The sequence below is a fragment of the Gobio gobio genome (assembly GCF_949357685.1).
Source record: "Gobio gobio genome assembly, chromosome: 1".
Classification (NCBI taxonomy): Eukaryota; Metazoa; Chordata; class Actinopteri; order Cypriniformes; family Gobionidae; genus Gobio; species Gobio gobio.
Genome location: NC_137097.1, coordinates 86,348,705 through 86,366,204, shown reverse-complemented (window position 1 = coordinate 86,366,204; position 17,500 = coordinate 86,348,705). Strand labels below are relative to the sequence as shown.

Genomic DNA, 17,500 nt, shown 5'->3' with positions numbered 1-17,500 from the left:
TAGTCACACGATAGGTCAGGGGTCACTCGATAGGTCAGGGGTCACACGATAGGTCAGGGGTCACTCGATAGGTCAGGGGTCACTCGACAGCTCAGGGGTCACTCGATAGGTCAGGGGTCACTCGATAGGTCAGGGGTCACCCGACAGATCAGGGGTCACTCGACAGATCAGGAGTCACTCGACAGATCAGGGGTCACACGATAGGTCAGGGGTCACTCGATAGGTCAGGGGTCACCCGACAGATCAGGGGTCACTCGACAGATCAGGAGTCACTCGACAGATCAGGGGTCACACGATAGGTCAGGGGTCACTCAGTAGGTCAAGGGTCACTCGACAGCTCAGGGGTCACTTGATAGGTCAGGGGTCACTCGATAGGTCAGGGGTCACTCGACAGCTCAGCGGTCACTCGATAGGTCAGGGGTCACTCGATACGTCAGGGGGCACTCGACAGCTCAGGGGTCACTCGACAGCTCAGGGGTCACTTGATAGGTCAGGGGTCACTCGACAGCTCAGGGGTCACACGATCGATCAGGGGTCACTTGACAGCTCAGGGGTCACTTGATAGGTCAGGGGTCACTCGACAGCTCAGGGGTCACACGATAGATCAGGGGTCACTCGACAGGTCAGGGGTCACTCGACAGGTCAGAGATCACTCGACAGATCAGAGGTCAGTCAGATCAAAGGTCAGTCAAGTGGTCAGAGGTCACTGCAGAGGTCAAAAGTAGGGCTGCACTGCAACAGTTATTCTGAGAATCGATTAGTTGGCTGATTCTCATTACATACATCAGCCAAGGGTTTATAATAATAATAATGATAATAATAATGATGATGAAAGGGTTATTGTAGTGACTCCAGTAATTAACCATCAGTCCTCAGTGGACCTCAGTGGCTTCAGACCCTGGGTCGCCAGGAGGATTAAAAAATGTTTTTAGTTACATTAATAATAAAAAAAGAATAATTTTGTTTTCATAAAATCAGTCTATAGGTCTATATAAAGGAATACATTCACGAAATATATTTGTGATGCGATCTGGGAAAACCCGTCGGATGTCGCGCTGGAACGTTTTCAGCAAAGTCGAAGGATAGGATTTTTTTGTCATAATTGGGTTTTCATTTAAATTATTATTCTAAAACATCTTGTCTATCATTTCTAAAAATATCTTGGCAAAAATCACTAGTGTAGTGCAAAAAAATAGCGATTTATAGCGGCAAGCTGGAGAGACTGCGTCTTTCTCTAATGTTTATTTAGATCATGCCCGGCGGAGGTGCAAAAAACGTCCAGTTTTCGCTCTCTTAACACCACAAAGACAGTTCACCCATCACAATAAACCCATTACATGTAGAATATAGGTTTATCAAAGCATTTCCCTCCAGTCCTATAACTACGGCACGCAAAGTTTTTATTTAAAGGTCCCATGGCATGAAATTTTAATGAGGTATTTCAACATTAATATGAGTTCCCCTAGCCTGAATATTGTCCCCATGTGGATAGAAATGTTGATGGGTGTAAACCCGAGTTCTGGCTGTCTCTCTCTGCCTTTGAGAAAATGACAGGCCAGACGAGCCAATCCTGAAGTCTCCTGTTATGACATCAGAGCAGGAACGGTTTCCTCCCTTTCCTCCGCCCAGAGAATCTGCCACGCCCATGCAAACACTCGAGAGATCATTAACGTTACTTGTGAACGAGTGAACTGGCAGTTTCTCAGTGTTTGGATGTACAAATGAAAACAGAAGTCTTTCTTCAGTTCCTTCTGATCTGTGATCATTGATTTCTGATGTGCAGCTAATTATTTATTATTCGTGCACACGCTGCGGCTTCTCTCTCTCCCGACAGAACGGTGTTTTCGTGTTTTCTATCTTGTGAGTCAGTGTTTTGTACGTCCTCGTCGCGTCTATCTGTTCTAAAATGTGCATACAGTCTTTTCTGTTTAACATCAGCAGTAACATCTTTAGAGATAAACCTCACACACGCCGAAGCTCGGCCTTCAGCATCCCCGACCCCCAGTACTGCATCTGGCCCACAGCGGAGGCACCAAACGCGGCGTGAGATTAAGCAGAAGGAGGGTAAGCGTGAGGGTATCTGGGCTAGGCTAGCCAGCTTTCCCCACAATAAACTGGATTACATTCGATTACTGCTGTTGTGTCTTTGTTTGCGCTGTGTAAGTTACTCAATGCGCATCACTGACGCTATTCATATGATTGGAACATATCTAGAAATAATGCTTTAATCAACACTTACTAACTCGTTCATCTCGCTGTAATGGTACATTGCATGTGTTACAAAGTTGGTAGAATAATGATGAAGAGGACTCGGTGTGACTGGGACTCGTGTTTATTCAGAACTCTCAGATACAAACACAATAAACTCGCGCTGACTGACAGCGCTCTCATAACTCAGTAGTTACTATAAATAACTTTGTTAGCAATCGCTCCGTCTCCGTGATGTCCTGTTCGCGAACGAATCATTCTTTTGAATCGGTTCTTTTTAGTGAACCGAACCAGTTCACCAAATCGGACTGAATCGTTCTAAACGGTTCGCGTCTCGAGTCAGCGCTGATCCATAATTTACTAACTTTCTGACATGAGTGACAGCCCCTCTGACTAGAAATAAACTAATAACCTGAAGTATATTCTAGTAACTACAACAGTTCACCCTGAACTGAGACATGCTGAGAGAACTGATGTGAAGTGAACACAGGTCCATCCGTCTCTGGCAGACTCGTGCCTGCTCGTGCCTCGTTAAACCACGCCCCCTCCGCTCATTTAAAATGCAAAGATGTCAGCCAATCACAACAGTGGGCGTTTTTCCTGAAGTCTCACAGCAGACACGCCTCTTGAAGCAGGGCATTCAGCCACAGGGCAAACAGCAGTATAGAAAAAATGCCTTTTATTTTGTAGTGGGATCCGGTATTTATCCCAGTTCCTGATTAACCCTTAAGATACAATTATATTAATTGCAGATAAGCAGTCTTGTGCTGTCAGGTCAGTATTAGGTCTAAGCCTACACTAGCTCGTTATCTCATACCATTAATCTAGTGATATGAACATCTCGTCCCTTAATGAACAATACAAAATCAATAAACAGTCAATAACCCTTGTAATGAGACCATACTCACCACCCGGTGGTTTTTCTCAACGATGGTTGCTTGACCCCTTGGCCGTGTCAGATGTGATAAAAATGCTCTATCTATTCTTTATGCAACTGACTTTTATAAGCTGAGGTAAAAAACTGAAAAATACTTTTTCTTTATAAAATGAAAATTTATTTATACAAAAGATAAAAGTACTGGTTAAACAATGATCCAAAAGTAATTAGCAAAATAATAAAAGGTTACAGGTTATAATACTTCAGCTTATCCAATCTCAGACAATCATGAATGAGTGGGTCAATATAAAGGTTTCAAATACCTTGTATGCAGTTTCAAGCAATAGATGTAAAAAAGTAACTTGTTCTCGTCCGAGCAATACAAGTCAGAATGATACAGCAGAGCAATGCAAATAAAAATACAGAGAGAGAGTAATTCTCAATGATGGTACATCAATCAAAAGAAATCGAAAAGGAATGCACACCGACAGAAAAAATACAGGGGTATTTATACCGAACTGTTTACATATTAAGCAATCTGGGTTCTTTCCAAAGAGGAAGTCTATTTTGTCTGCAAAGGAAATCAAGTGTGTCGATATCTTGTCATCTTAGTTACTCTTGTACAGACGATGCTGGCTCTTGCAGATTCTTCCATACTTTATGGTTCTTCCTTCCTTTTCTCCCCGTCATCTTAGGATGTCGTTTAACATGAGTGTGGGTGTATAATTCAGGAAGTGTTTTCGTTAGTTCATTTATACTCATATTGTAGCTTTCCCTTACACCCCCTCTTGCACTCACGGAAATACTTTTACTATTAACTTTGTCAGGGTATATTACGTTCAATTCATCCAATCTAACATTAAAAACATAGACAGTAGGAAGTACATAATCCAAACAACACTCATGAAACCGATACCTAGTCTCACTCTCTTTCCAGAAGAAACCAATCACGAGAGTCCCGTACTGTGCGGACAGATTCTTAACCGTCTCCCGGTACCATGTCTTCGACACGGACATCCATCGGAATGAGTTCCTTCTCCTCGGGGCTCGATCCATTGCCATCAGCACTTGCGGAGATAACGCCAACTCGGCACCACTCTCCAATATGCTTTCGTCTACCATCCTTGGAACCCAGTGGGCTCTCGACAGACGTACAAAGCAGAGCTGTTGGATCGAGCACATAGACAAAGACAATTTGGCCGTTAACACGCGCCATCCTTGTACAAAACCCCGGAACAACCATTTTCCGCCATAGATAGGTTTGAATCTCCGCACAGCACCGTCCTTTCGAAATAGTTTCTCTGTGTCCAATCAAAAGCTCAACAGCTTCGTCTAGGTCTACAATTATCCATTTCATGTCAATAATAAAGCTCAATGCGTGATAATCGAGATGATGAGTGCTCTTTGGGTCAGTAAAATCCGCCATCGCTTTATAAAATGTAATAGATCTTATTTCAGCCATGTAATAACCCTGTTTGATTACACATTCTGTACAAAAATTCACATACATCAACATTTCTCTCTTATAAACTATTAATTTCAAAGGATAACAATATTTTTCACATTCGTGACATCTTCTCTGCATTGCCCCGCCCGGTGTCTTTTTCATTATAGGCACCTAATGTAACACACAATCATAAAACAATAAATCATTTATCCTGCCCTATCTAGGATAGTTAATTCAAAAATAAAAGAAAACAAAAATAAATCAACTTATCGTCCTATTAATCATAATAAAAGAAGCAGGGAGAGAAAAATAAATCAACTTATAATGTTGCCGTTAATCATAGTTCATTCAATGACAGAAAACCTAATACCTCCAAACCAAATCAATGTTAGATGATGGTAGATTATGTTAAAGAAAGAAAAATCAACAAAAACAAAAAGAAATCATTTATCAATCATAAAGAGTGAAATCCTCTTTGTTGTCTGCTTTTATTTGGCCAGAATAAAAACAGAGAACATTTTAACATACTATTAAAAATTTACTATCAATTACTCGTAAATCTGCTTTAGTCTATAACTAAAAAAAAAATGAATAATTTGAGCAATAGATCATAAATTTTCCAAAAAAAAATTTTGTTTTGAAAGAAAAAATCAAAATACAGAATATTCGTCTTCTTCATCTGTCGTCATCAATGATAACAAACTAATACAATTCAAGTTCCAAAAAACGTCATATCTTCCTATTTACCAAACTATTTGGAAAAATCTATGGAGAACTAAAAATAATGAAGACCTTATAAAAGTAATCCTTCTAATTTCATAATAAAAATAAAATGAAAACAACTCATCATGGTCTTAAAAATAAAAATGATAAACAAAATCATCTTGGTCTTAAAACATAATGAAATGAAAACAAAATATCCCCGACCCATGTAAATAGAGGGCAATGACTCATTTTTTTTTTTTTTTTTTTTCATGAGTCATTCTCCTCCTGTGTTCAACTGTGTTTCAACAACACCAAAATTTACAATTATCTAAAAATTTGAATAATCGGCTGTAATCATTAATGCCCACAAGAATTGAGAGCATGAATAATTTTGGCTCTTCAGTGTGCCGAGAACTGGCAGCCATTATAATTACTAAAAAATACAAAACTGCCAGTTTTATCACAAGGGGTCTAAGCATATTATTTCTCTGATAGCTTAATGCGATCAGAAAAATGTATGTTAGGATAGCAATCACTATTCCAACATATTTCAGCCAAAAAACGTCAAGATAACATCTAGCGAAATTGTATACAAAAATTGCGCCTGCAAAAATCATTACCGCAAAAATGCCTCTTTGACCAAAAAGTTTTACATATCTAGCGCTTCTCAACAGCTGTGATACTAAAATCAGAACTAAAGAAAAATCATCCAAAATGTTAAAAAGACCTAGGCTCAAACACATTAGCAAAAATTGTTGGCGGTGATTATAGAACAGCCCAGAAATCCAATACATAATTAACCAAAAGTTTATAATAAACATACTCACTATATCGCGGTTCGCTTGTTCTTGGCTGGGCCAGGACGAGCTTGTGTTTGAGCAATTTAGATAGGCCATTATCTTTTTTTTTTTTTCGTAATGACCGCTGTTGTAATTCAGTTATGTTCAGTCACCTTCCAGTGTCAGTCTGTGTCAAGTTCACTAGTCAACATGCCATGCTTATAAGGCCTCGAGGGGCCTTTTAAAATTGCGTAACTCTCAGTCTTCAAACTTTTCCATCCTCAATGTCAGAGTCGAACTCGCTTGCAGAGAGAAGCGCTTTCCGGTCCTTTAAGGAACCGTTCAGTTTCGACAGTCGATTGCAAACCAATCCTAATTTGGAAAATTTAATTATCATAACTGTCGATACTGTCACTATAAAGATGACAGCCAGGCAAATTACCACTATTTGTATGTAAAACCATGATTCTACGAATAAATCCCAAATGGAGACAGCAAGCTCCTTAACATTATCCAAAGCCCACAGAATCGCTTTAGTTTGTACTTTCCAATAAACCGTAAATAGATTCCCTGTATTGGGCCTTATTAATTGAGATGAGAAGTCTGCAGAAAACATAAAATGCGGGCCCATTGAAAGGCCTTCCAGGTAATCGTCGACTAAATCAAAAATACCCCCCAGCTCAAGTTGACTTTTCACCATCGATGAAAATGCACATTTTTTCATTATTTGATTTTTTGCTATCAACATTAAAGGAGCCCCTGGCGTAATTTGACTTATATCTTCCCATCGTTCCTCACTTCCAATCTTGTCTTGGCCCAATTTCATCAAGTCTTTAAATGTACAATATAAGTGTTCCCCTTTATACATCCATGTTATATTAGGGCTGAACATGTCACCTGGGGTTTTAACAGTCCATTCATCGAACATCTTTTTGTCGCAAGCCTGTTCTATACCCGGAAACCACAAATATTTCTCCTCTTCATCTCTTTTAAATTGAAACTTGCCAACTCCAAAATTCCATGAGCTTGATCTAATTTTATTCACGTCCTTTAAATAGTCATCAGACCGTAGACTATGCCTAGAAAAAGGACTCGATCTTTTTATATTAAAATTAGATGATGCCATCAATACTTTATAATCCTTACCATTGCTACCCCGATGTTCGCTAGGTTTCAACATTGGTAAATAGTATTTATTACTCCAATAGCCATGGGTCAACACTAATTTGTTCAGTCCTATATTTGATTTATTATTCCTATAAGATATAGAAATTGGGAATACATTCTTATTTTTGCTCTCTTGGAACGTTCTCCAAGTGACTGTTTGGCTAGATATCTCATCCAATCCCATTGCTACAGGGAACACATCCCAAACACGGTACTGGAAGTTGGATAGTCCAATCCATCTTAATGTACCTTTATTCATTCCATCACTATGATTACTCCAAATACCTTGATTTGTATGAGTCCACCGAAGTGGGCCTTCAATTGCCAAACAATAAAGCACTATAGCGGATCTATATTGTTGATCAGATATATTAGTTAGAATATAACTCACTATCCCTGATGCATTCGCTAGTTCTAACGATATTCCTGCTCGTGGCGCATAATCCAAAGTCAATGGGTGTAGTCTACTACCCCCTACTCCGTTTTTCCACAAGGTGTCGTTAATCGTCCATGTGTCTCTTTTTGACTCGGCCTTAACCATTTCATTGTTTGCGTCTTGATAACTCATCCAAGAATGCCACAGCTTGATGACCTCAATGCCATACTCTTTAAATTTATCGTTATCCCATTTGGATTCACTATCCAAATAGCAAATCCAGGCACTAGTCGTACCATATTCCGTTTTACAATGTATATCTAAGTTGTACCATAACTGGTTTTCAGGTTTATTACTCAAAAACCTATTTTTAGTCAAATATGGGCAATCTTTTCTGTTTTCACACAATGCAAGCGGCACAACCTTTTTCTCACATGTCACCCAGTCTAACTCTGCATAGGCTGGTTTGGGTCTATTTTTAAACACCCCCAAAATTAATACATGTGGCTTCAGTCCTATCGGCCAATAACTTTTCTGCACTGGGTTGCTCAAATCTGCATTATTCCACGTGTTCTTAGTTATTGTAATTTTACTAGCAGATCTAATTTTTCGTTTTTTGTTTGCTCCAATTACACTGTCATTTTTTATTTCCATAGTTATGGGTCTTTCTATGCCACTTTTCCCCATCCAGGTTTCCTGCACTGTAGTACTGACCTGTTTAGTTAAACAATCCCATTTGTCTTTTTGCGATACTTCCACAAGAGGACTATTCCATATTTTGTACACATGCGACCTGAACGTAAGGTTAGTTATATCTGAAAAATTATAAACCAAACCCTTCAATTTTACATGTGTCTGGTTATGGGCTTTTAAACTACTCCATTGTAACTTTGTTTTATTCTTTATTACTTTATTCCCATAAAGAACTGGCCCTTTGGTTGCACTGATTCGTTTTGTACCCTTACAATTCCAAAAAGATTTATCTATTTTAGCAATAAATCCCTTGAACATTTCCCTTATCATTCTTGGCCCATATATTTCGCCTTTTAAAGTTACATTTTGTTTATAACAAATTTTACTAACTATTCTTTCAATTTCAGAACACGAGGCTACTCCTATTTTACTTTCTTTATTTTCTACAGATATGCCCAAGCAAACTATGAAAAAACTTATTAACAACGATATTAGTGACGCAACCAGGAACAGACTTAAGGTTCTCCTTTTTCCTCTCAGCGTCCTCTGCTTTCGTCTCGTTTCCGTTCCTTTACGCCTCATGTTGCTGCAAAACAGAAAAAGAGACACAGAGAGACATGTCAACCTAAACTTTCCCTAACTGCTTTCTGAACCAATTGGTTACTTTGCTCAGCGAGTTAGGTTTAGGGATTACTGATCGTTCCACATGAACCCCCTCTATTGATCTTCCAACCCCCATGTAATCTGAGGTAGTTGTTAGTGAGACTTTCACTTCCCACTCTATACTGTGCTGTCCAGGTTCTATCTTGACCTTTACTATTTCTGACCCTGTAAACGTCCTCTGACGACGTGCTTGGATAGTAAGGTTCGTTTCCCAGACATAAAAACTATACTCTCTCGGCATATAAATAGGGAAGTCTTCCTGGAAAGACATTTCTTTAATTACATCAATCATCAAATCGTATAACAATTTTTCCTTGTACTCTCCCTTTTCTTTATAGTTCACAAGACCATCCCCGTCATGCAATGATTCTTTCACCACTTGCTTCCATAGATTCAGGTCAGTGTCTCTAGACAAGGTTTTGTCCAGAACCTCCCCTTTTCGGAACGGGTCGGAATCTAACGGTATTTGTTGTCCACAAATAAACAGCCTGTCCCATAAAAATGCCTTTTCTTTGTCAGAGATTAAGGCTAATGGGTTCACTTCCCATTTTTCCATAATTTTACCATGTTGGAAACATCCTAAACTGGTACTACTTTTCCTAGTTTGCCATACTCCTTTCTGGCTGGTCACAACCATCCAGCGTTTTTTCAGAAGAATGACACACTTGTCACACCTTTTAAGTTGTCCTTGTTCAACCAGAACACACTTACACTCTTGGCCTCGTAGATTAAATTTTAACTTACAATCTACACAGTTTTTACAACCACAATTCCCAGTGGTTAGTTCGTACTGCCAAACGATCCAATTCTGCGTTTTTATTCTACATGCTCCACAGATTGAAATGTCTCCGATTGCACATGGGCCAACGGTTCGTTCACTACAGAACCATTTTGGCACAGTTTCCACCTGCGCTTTAAGCCAGGTGTGGCTTTCCCTCATTTCTCGAGGTCCTGCCCAGAGGAGTTTGCAAACTTCCTGTTTGCCACAGATCACACAGTCAGTTGGTCTCCGTCGGATAGAGATAGTGCCCTCTCGACTTTCTCTATGCCACGTTTTCACCAAAAAGGATTCACTAGAATCTTTAACAACTACTACAGCACCCTCAGCCGGACATTTAAAATCCTGCTGAAAGGTCACTCGCTGTTTGTTCATTATAGTTGTCTTAGTCTTTGCTCCCCACAAGATTTCTAACTGACCAAATTCCGTTTGCCTCAAGTTTAACGGTGGTATTCGAAGTTAATTCTACTACCTTATCTTCAGTTCCTGTTTTACTTCTAAAACGTCCCTGTTTTTGTTTTAATAAGATATAAACTTTTTGGCCTACCTTAAACGGATTTTTGCTTGTGTCAGTCGGTTCAGTAATTTGATTTGTCTTTGAAACCCTATAATTCAGAAAATGGAGGCATTCTGGAATTAGTAGGTCCCAGTCTCCTAGACTCTGATTTTTAATAAACCAATTTTTACATCTTTTCACACAATTCTCAGCTATTCCATTTGAACTTGGCTGATATTTAACTGCTTTAATTAAGGTGATACCTTGTTCTTTACAAAAGTTTTCAACCTCTAGCCCTGTCAAATTATGTGCATTATCACCACGAATACGTTCTGGCGCACCTCTGTATTTTATCCAGTCCTTTAAGCTATTTACAACCACTGTGCTCGTAGCCTGTGGACATGGGTATATTTGTGTGAAATTTGAGCAATTGTCCACTATTACTAAGAAATAAACATTATTTCTCTTCGTTTTAGGTCTCAAGGGACCCGCGTAGTCGAGGCTTATTTCGACATTCTCTTTTTCAGTTTTGATTTTTCCAAAATCATGATATACACTGGTCATTACCTTCCTACAATCAGGACAGTTAAGCTTGATTTTGTGATAGCTGGTTTTCAAGTTCTGCACGTGCAGACCCATTCGTTGGCAGTATTTCGCAATATACGCTGTGGAAGGATGTTTCAGTTTATCGTGCAGTTCCTGCAATAGGGTCCCCTCGCTCGCTTTCGTAACTGCTCTTACTCGAATGTATTCATCAACTTCTCTATTTCCTCTAGCAGCTTCCGTTTTTTGAACCGTGTGACTTGTCTGGTGTAGAACTCTTGGTTTAGCAATCTCATAGTTCATTTTAATATTCATCCATAATTCTCTCTGTGCTAAAGGTTTCCCTTTTGCATTATGGAATTCATTCAGTTGCCATATGTCCAAATTTTGAACTAAACCCAAATATACATATTCACTGTCCGTTACTAGTATACAATCTTTATGATTGTTATCTTTCATATGTGAAATTGCTCTGTCCACTGCGGTTACTTCAGCTTCCTGAGCACTTTTACTATCCTCTAATCTACCTTTCTCTCTATGGATAATTTTGCCATTTAGCTTGACTAAGAAACCCCACCATACTTGACCTTTTTCTGAACTACCATCAGTAAAGTAGCACATTTGTTTCGGGTTTATCATAGTCTGTTTTTCCTTTTTCGGCGTTTTTTCATTTCTGAATTCAATCTGTTTATCAAAGATTAATTTCTTCCATTTCGCCCATGTAAAGGTGTGAATCATCTTCTGTTCATTCACAAGATTTTTGGCTTCTCTTACCAATAAATCTATACCTTCGCCTTTAGCTACTACTATTATCAGTTTCTCTGCAGCTAAGGATTTAATTGTCAGTAAATTTCTTGCTAGCGTTGCTAATATGTCAACTGATGACATATTTTCATGCTTTCTGTGATTTGCCGGTTTTTCATGCGAAATGAACATCACTGGTGATTTTGGGCTACCTTCATTATACAAGATAACTTCCATTTCCTCATTCGTGTTATTTACTTTAACTACCAGGTTCTTATCAGGATCTCTTCGGATAATCCTCCCTGAGTTTAAAGCCATTTCTATTAGGTCACATTTGATTTTTTCTAGGTTTTCATCCCATTTAAAGCTATCCCCGGCTGTGGCTTTATACAATGTTTTCGCTTTCGCACTATATCCTGGAATTAAATCTCGTATGAAGTTTAATCTCCCCAGCAAGCTTTGCAATTGTTTCAAGCTTTTTATTTCTGTATTTTTCAACTCTGTAAGTTTCTCTTGGGTGGATTGTGCAATTCCCCTTTCAGTTCCTGAAATTTCAAACCCTAGAAAATTGACCTTCTCCTTTCCCAACTCTAGTTTTTTCAGATTTAGCAGGAAGCCAGCGTTTGCTAATCTGCCAATGGTGTCCGTTAGGACCTCCATATGATCTTTTACGGTTTCTGTGGCAATTAATACATCATCAATGTACACTGTGACAGGTAAACCGTCCAGAATTTCCAATATTATTGCCTGGAATACATTAGGAGAGTTGCAGAACCCTTGTGGCAAACGGTTATATATCATCTGTTTCCCTTCAAAGGTGAAGGCCGTACGTGGTCGGCTTTCTTTAGCCAATGGGACTGACCAGAACCCATTAGCTAAATCTATTTTAGACAGGATTTTACCACCTTGCAGGCCATTTGTTGCGTCTCTCGCATTAATTAAATACCTGGTGTCAGGTACTGTTACTTTATTTAATGCTTTGAAATTTGTTACTAAACGATAGGTCCCATCCGGTTTTTGCACGCTTTGAATTGCGCTGTTGGTGGGACAATTTTCCTGTATACTTATAACCTTTTTTTGAAGCAATTCCCCTATAGTTTGTTTTATTTCTGCATATGCAGCTTTATTTAGCGGGTATTGCCTCTGTGGTGTTGGGATTCCTCCCACTATAGTATACTCATATTTATCTGATAACTTCCCACAATCGTTTTTACTTTTTGCGCAGTTATTTTTATATTTTTCGAGTAGTTTTCTTAACTCGTCTTTTGGTAGTAGAGTCTCGTTTACAACTCTATTTATTTCTTGCCCCAGGTCGACTGTTTTAAGCCACTTAACTTCCCTAATTTCCTCAGGAACTTTCTCTGCCATTTCTTTAACGAAAATAGCATCTTTTAAACACATTAAATTTGAGCTGTCTAATATGCAATGCAAACCTTCCCAAAGATATCTATCTCTGGTGACAGGCCCCATTTCCTTACTAAAGCCATACACTTTATATTTGCCCTTTAATTTTCTGGCTTCTGTAGGTAATTTTGTTATCGTTGTAATTTCTGCTCCTGTGTCTAAAAGGAATCGGACCCCTTTATAGTTTATAAATAGGTCTTTATCGTCTGTTTCCTCCACTAAATCCGAGGCTATAGCCGCTTTCCCTGGGGGGGCGCTGTCCTATTTTTTACTCTCTCTCTCAGTCTTATTTGATTTGACTTTAAGAGACTTCTCTGATTTGACTTCTGCTTTTTTATTCTTTTTGCTTATGTGTGCCTTTTTCTGTTCGTCTGACATTTTAGCCCATTTTTCTGGTTCAATGTAATCATTTTTCTTTCCTTGATTTTTTGTCTGTGTTGGTTTGGCCTGTGGTTTAGTTTTTTGATACGCTTGTTTTTTATGGTCTTTTTCACTAGGCCTGAGCTTTTGTCTGTCATTCGATCTGAATTTATTTTTTTGAAAGTTAGATTTTTGTTTGTCTCTAGCTCTCTCTGTTGGTCTATTCCTTTCTGGTCCTGAGCTGTCTTTCATTCTTTGTCTTCTATTTGTTTCTCTGTCATATCTGGCTGCAAATTTAGACAATTCTGACCAGTCAGTTTCTGCCCCCCAACTTGCAATTTCTCTGCAACCTGGTAGGTCTACGACTATCTTTTTTAATCTGGCTAGCATTTTTGTTTCAGTCCAGCCTTCCCTAGCCTTCTCAGATAGATATGGCCACAATCCTGTGGTTTTTACAATTTCTACCTCTTTCCTAAATTCAGCTTCTTCGTCAATTCCAATTACTTGTGAATTGTGATCTTTTAATGTTTCCAATCTTAGAGATAATCCTGTATGATACTTAATCATTTGTTCAATCAGGTTCTTTGTGACATTTAGCGTTTCCCCCAATTCAGCTACCATTCTAGCTTTAGCCATGTTATTTTGGCCTGCGCCAGGGAATCTCATATTCTGCAGTAGCTGAATTGAAGTGACGCTGTCCGTTTTTGCCTGTCGTTTAGGCCCGCGCCTCAGTTTAGGCCTTACTTCCTCATCAGATTCTGAGTTTACCCTCCCCCTTTCCTGCCTAGAGATTGCTGCCATTAGTGACAAGTCTACTTGAGGCTTAGGAGGAAGTAACTGTTTCCTGCTGCTTGTCTCCTCTCTGTCAGAGGTTGAATGCTCAGATTCAGACAGAGATTCTGAGGATTCTTCTTCATCCTCTATTTTCCTTTCATATTTTTCTATTCTGTAGTCTCTTTCACTACTCTCCCTGATAAGCTTCCTAGTTTTATCAGGTTTTAGTTGTTTTCTGGGAGCTTTACCCTTACGGGGTGGTAGCTCCTGGTGTGTGTATTCTCTCAACTTCCAAATTTCGTTGTTAGTCGGTTCTTGTTTGTCGTTTCTGTTATCATCTAACAGCATGTAACACAACGATTTCTGCATACAATCTAATTGTTCTGCTAACATATCTATTTTAGCTTTTGAACTTGTCCCGGGCATATCTAAAATTTCATCCGCGGTAGGCCCGCACGCTAATTTAATTATTTTTTGTCCTGGTCCCTTTATATTTGCCAGGTGTGCATCTCCTGTTCTAAGAACAAGACCGGGGCAGGTTAAGAATGTTCTTCCTCCCAAAGTGTCGTGTTCTCTTTGATGAGAGCTACTTCGCCTCTCACGAGATTGGCTTCTAGATTTTTTGTAATTAATTTTCTTTCTACGAGGTATTTCCTCATCCTCAGTATATTCTGAACTCGAACTCTTATCAGATCTATCTTCTAACCGCATGTTTTGATTATCTTTAATTTTTCTTTCCGTGGATGTTTGGTACGGTCTAAACGCATTTTTTCCAACTTCCCACGATCCTCCCCCCTTTATTAGAGGACTGAATCCTGTAACGAAAGCATTATGTTTAGGAATCGCCCCTGCCTCCATTGGCATCAATCTACTTCCTTTTTTGAAATGGTCAGCGTCACAACCCGTCGCTCCCTCCCTGTCAGATTCTGATGGGGTAGGCGAGTTTGCTAAGACCAATGCTTCCGTATTGGGGACACCGTTTTTAAGCACTCGTATGTTAACTCCTTTAACAATTGGAACGGTGGTATCACTGTCTGCAGTATCTACTATAATTTTTTTGCTTTTACTCGATTCCCCAACCTTTTTGACTAGTTTTGGTAAACTTTCTACATTTGCGGTGTATAAAGTGTCTCCAGTGATTAACATTTCCTCACTTCCTTCATATCCCGCATCTTTTAGTTGTTTAGTTAATTCATCTTGGGAGAGCAAATTGATATTAGTTATATTATCCATAGCTGTGTATCTGTTTCCTCTCTTTTGGTAATTATCCTTTTACATTTGAGGTCCTAGTATTGGGTACTCTCTTGGTCCCACAGCGCTGTCCTCCAGATTTTTATTACCAGTTTTAACAACAGAAATATCTTTTCTCAGGCGTCCCTGAGATATATTACTGAAGTTAAAAAATGCGGAAGTTACTTTCCTAGTAGCTTCCTCTCTGTGCTTTGAGACTCTGATGGAGCATTTGAATAAAAACGCTTTATTGATTTAAATTATTATTGTTCACTCGGATTCTTTTTAGGTTTGTCAATATTAAATTATATTAATATTAAACAATCCCGGACGATAGCCCCCATGTAGTGGGATCCGGTATTTATCCCAGTTCCTGATTAACCCTTAAGATACAATTATATTAATTGCAGATAAGCAGTCTTGTGCTGTCAGGTCAGTATTAGGTCTAAGCCTACACTAGCTCGTTATCTCATACCATTAATCTAGTGATATGAACATCTCGTCCCTTAATGAACAATACAAAATCAATAAACAGTCAATAACCCTTGTAATGAGACCATACTCACCACCCGGTGGTTTTTCTCAACGATGGTTGCTTGACCCCTTGGCCGTATCAGATGTGATAAAAATGCTCTATCTATTCTTTATGCAACTGACTTTTATAAGCTGAGGTAAAAAACTGAAAAATACTTTTTCTTTATAAAATGAAAATTTATTTATACAAAAGATAAAAGTACTGGTTAAACAATGATCCAAAAGTAATTAGCAAAATAATAAAAGGTTACAGGTTATAATACTTCAGCTTATCCAATCTCAGACAATCATGAATGAGTGGGTCAATATAAAGGTTTCAAATACCTTGTATGCAGTTTCAAGCAATAGATGTAAAAAAGTAACTTGTTCTCGTCCGAGCAATACAAGTCAGAATGATACAGCAGAGCAATGCAAATAAAAATACAGAGAGAGAGTAATTCTCAATGATGGTACATCAATCAAAAGAAATCGAAAAGGAATGCACACCGACAGAAAAAATACAGGGGTATTTATACCGAACTGTTTACATGTTAAGCAATCTGGGTTCTTTCCAAAGAGGAAGTCTATTTTGTCTGCAAAGGAAATCAAGTGTGTCGATATCTTGTCATCTTAGTTACTCTTGTACAGACGATGCTGGCTCTTGCAGATTCTTCCATACTTTATGGTTCTTCCTTCCTTTTCTCCCCGTCATCTTAGGATGTCGTTTAACATGAGTGTGGGTGTATAATTCAGGAAGTGTTTTCGTTAGTTCATTTATACTCATATTGTAGCTTTCCCTTACAATTTCTAAATTATGACATTTTATGATGTAAAAATCATACTAACAATATAAGTACACCTCAGGAAACACTATAAAATAATAGAAAAATGCCATGCCATGGGACCTTTAATACGTTATCGTATCGTGAGATGGCGGAGCACAGGAGAACAACGGAGTGTGAAGTAACTGAGCGCTTTTATGATCTCGCTCGCCTAAATCTGCTTAATCCTGGAGATATCAGTGTCCTAAACGATCATATCATGGATTATTTCACATCCAGAGATGAAGGATTGGATGAGGAAGTTTCTGAAGAGGAGCTAGTTTAGCTATGCTGCAGGTGCTATTCTAAACATATACACTAGCTCTGCGATCTAAACATACAACAGGTGATCATAAGTTCATATACAGCCCATGATAAACAATAGAAAACGTATTTCACTACTTACTAAATTGCTGTTCTCTTCAGAGTAACGTTAGCTAGTCCCCTTGTGTAGAGATGCAGCTGATAAATTCTAGTTTTCATATTTTCATATTCAGTTCAGACCTTTATTTTGAAATGGCGATAAACACAGAAAAATTTTAAGATTTGTAGACAACCAATTTGTTTTCATGCCAAGAGTACAAAATATAACATCCAGTCAAATTTTTTAGATAAAAAATTCTGGACATTTTTAAATATAAAGGGAAAAAATATATAGATTTGCCATTTGAGATGCAGCAGTGAGCTATAATGCACGTTATTTTATATTTATTAGAGGTTGAATTCAAATCAAATACTGCTAAACTGCCTTTACTACTTCTGAATAGGATGTTTACTTCATAAAATGTATGAAAATTATGGAAATATATTAGCCTGGATGCCAGCCGAATTTAACCCCGCCCACAAATTTTTTTTGCTCTGGCAATTCGGTCTGGACTCGCTCCATAGAGGAGTAATTATGCCTGAACAGAAACTGTTCGGA

At 38.6% G+C, this 17,500-nt stretch overlaps 1 protein-coding gene across 2 annotated transcripts in view; it reads left to right on the top strand.

The window, feature by feature from the left end:
* fam234b (family with sequence similarity 234 member B) overlaps positions 1 to 17,500 on the top strand; it is a gene marked incomplete at its 3' end in the record, with an annotated part of 32,395 nt that overhangs the window by 11,476 nt on the left and 3,419 nt on the right. Inside the window, exon 12 of one of the 2 annotated variants that reach the window (XM_079819655.1) lies at positions 9,254 to 10,045. The exons of the other annotated variant lie outside the window; for it this stretch is intronic. Within the exon in view, the coding sequence (XP_079675781.1) occupies positions 9,254 to 10,045 (792 nt within the window). Of the gene's footprint in view, positions 1 to 9,253; positions 10,046 to 17,500 lie in introns of those variants that run through there. 2 annotated transcript variants of the gene reach the window in all.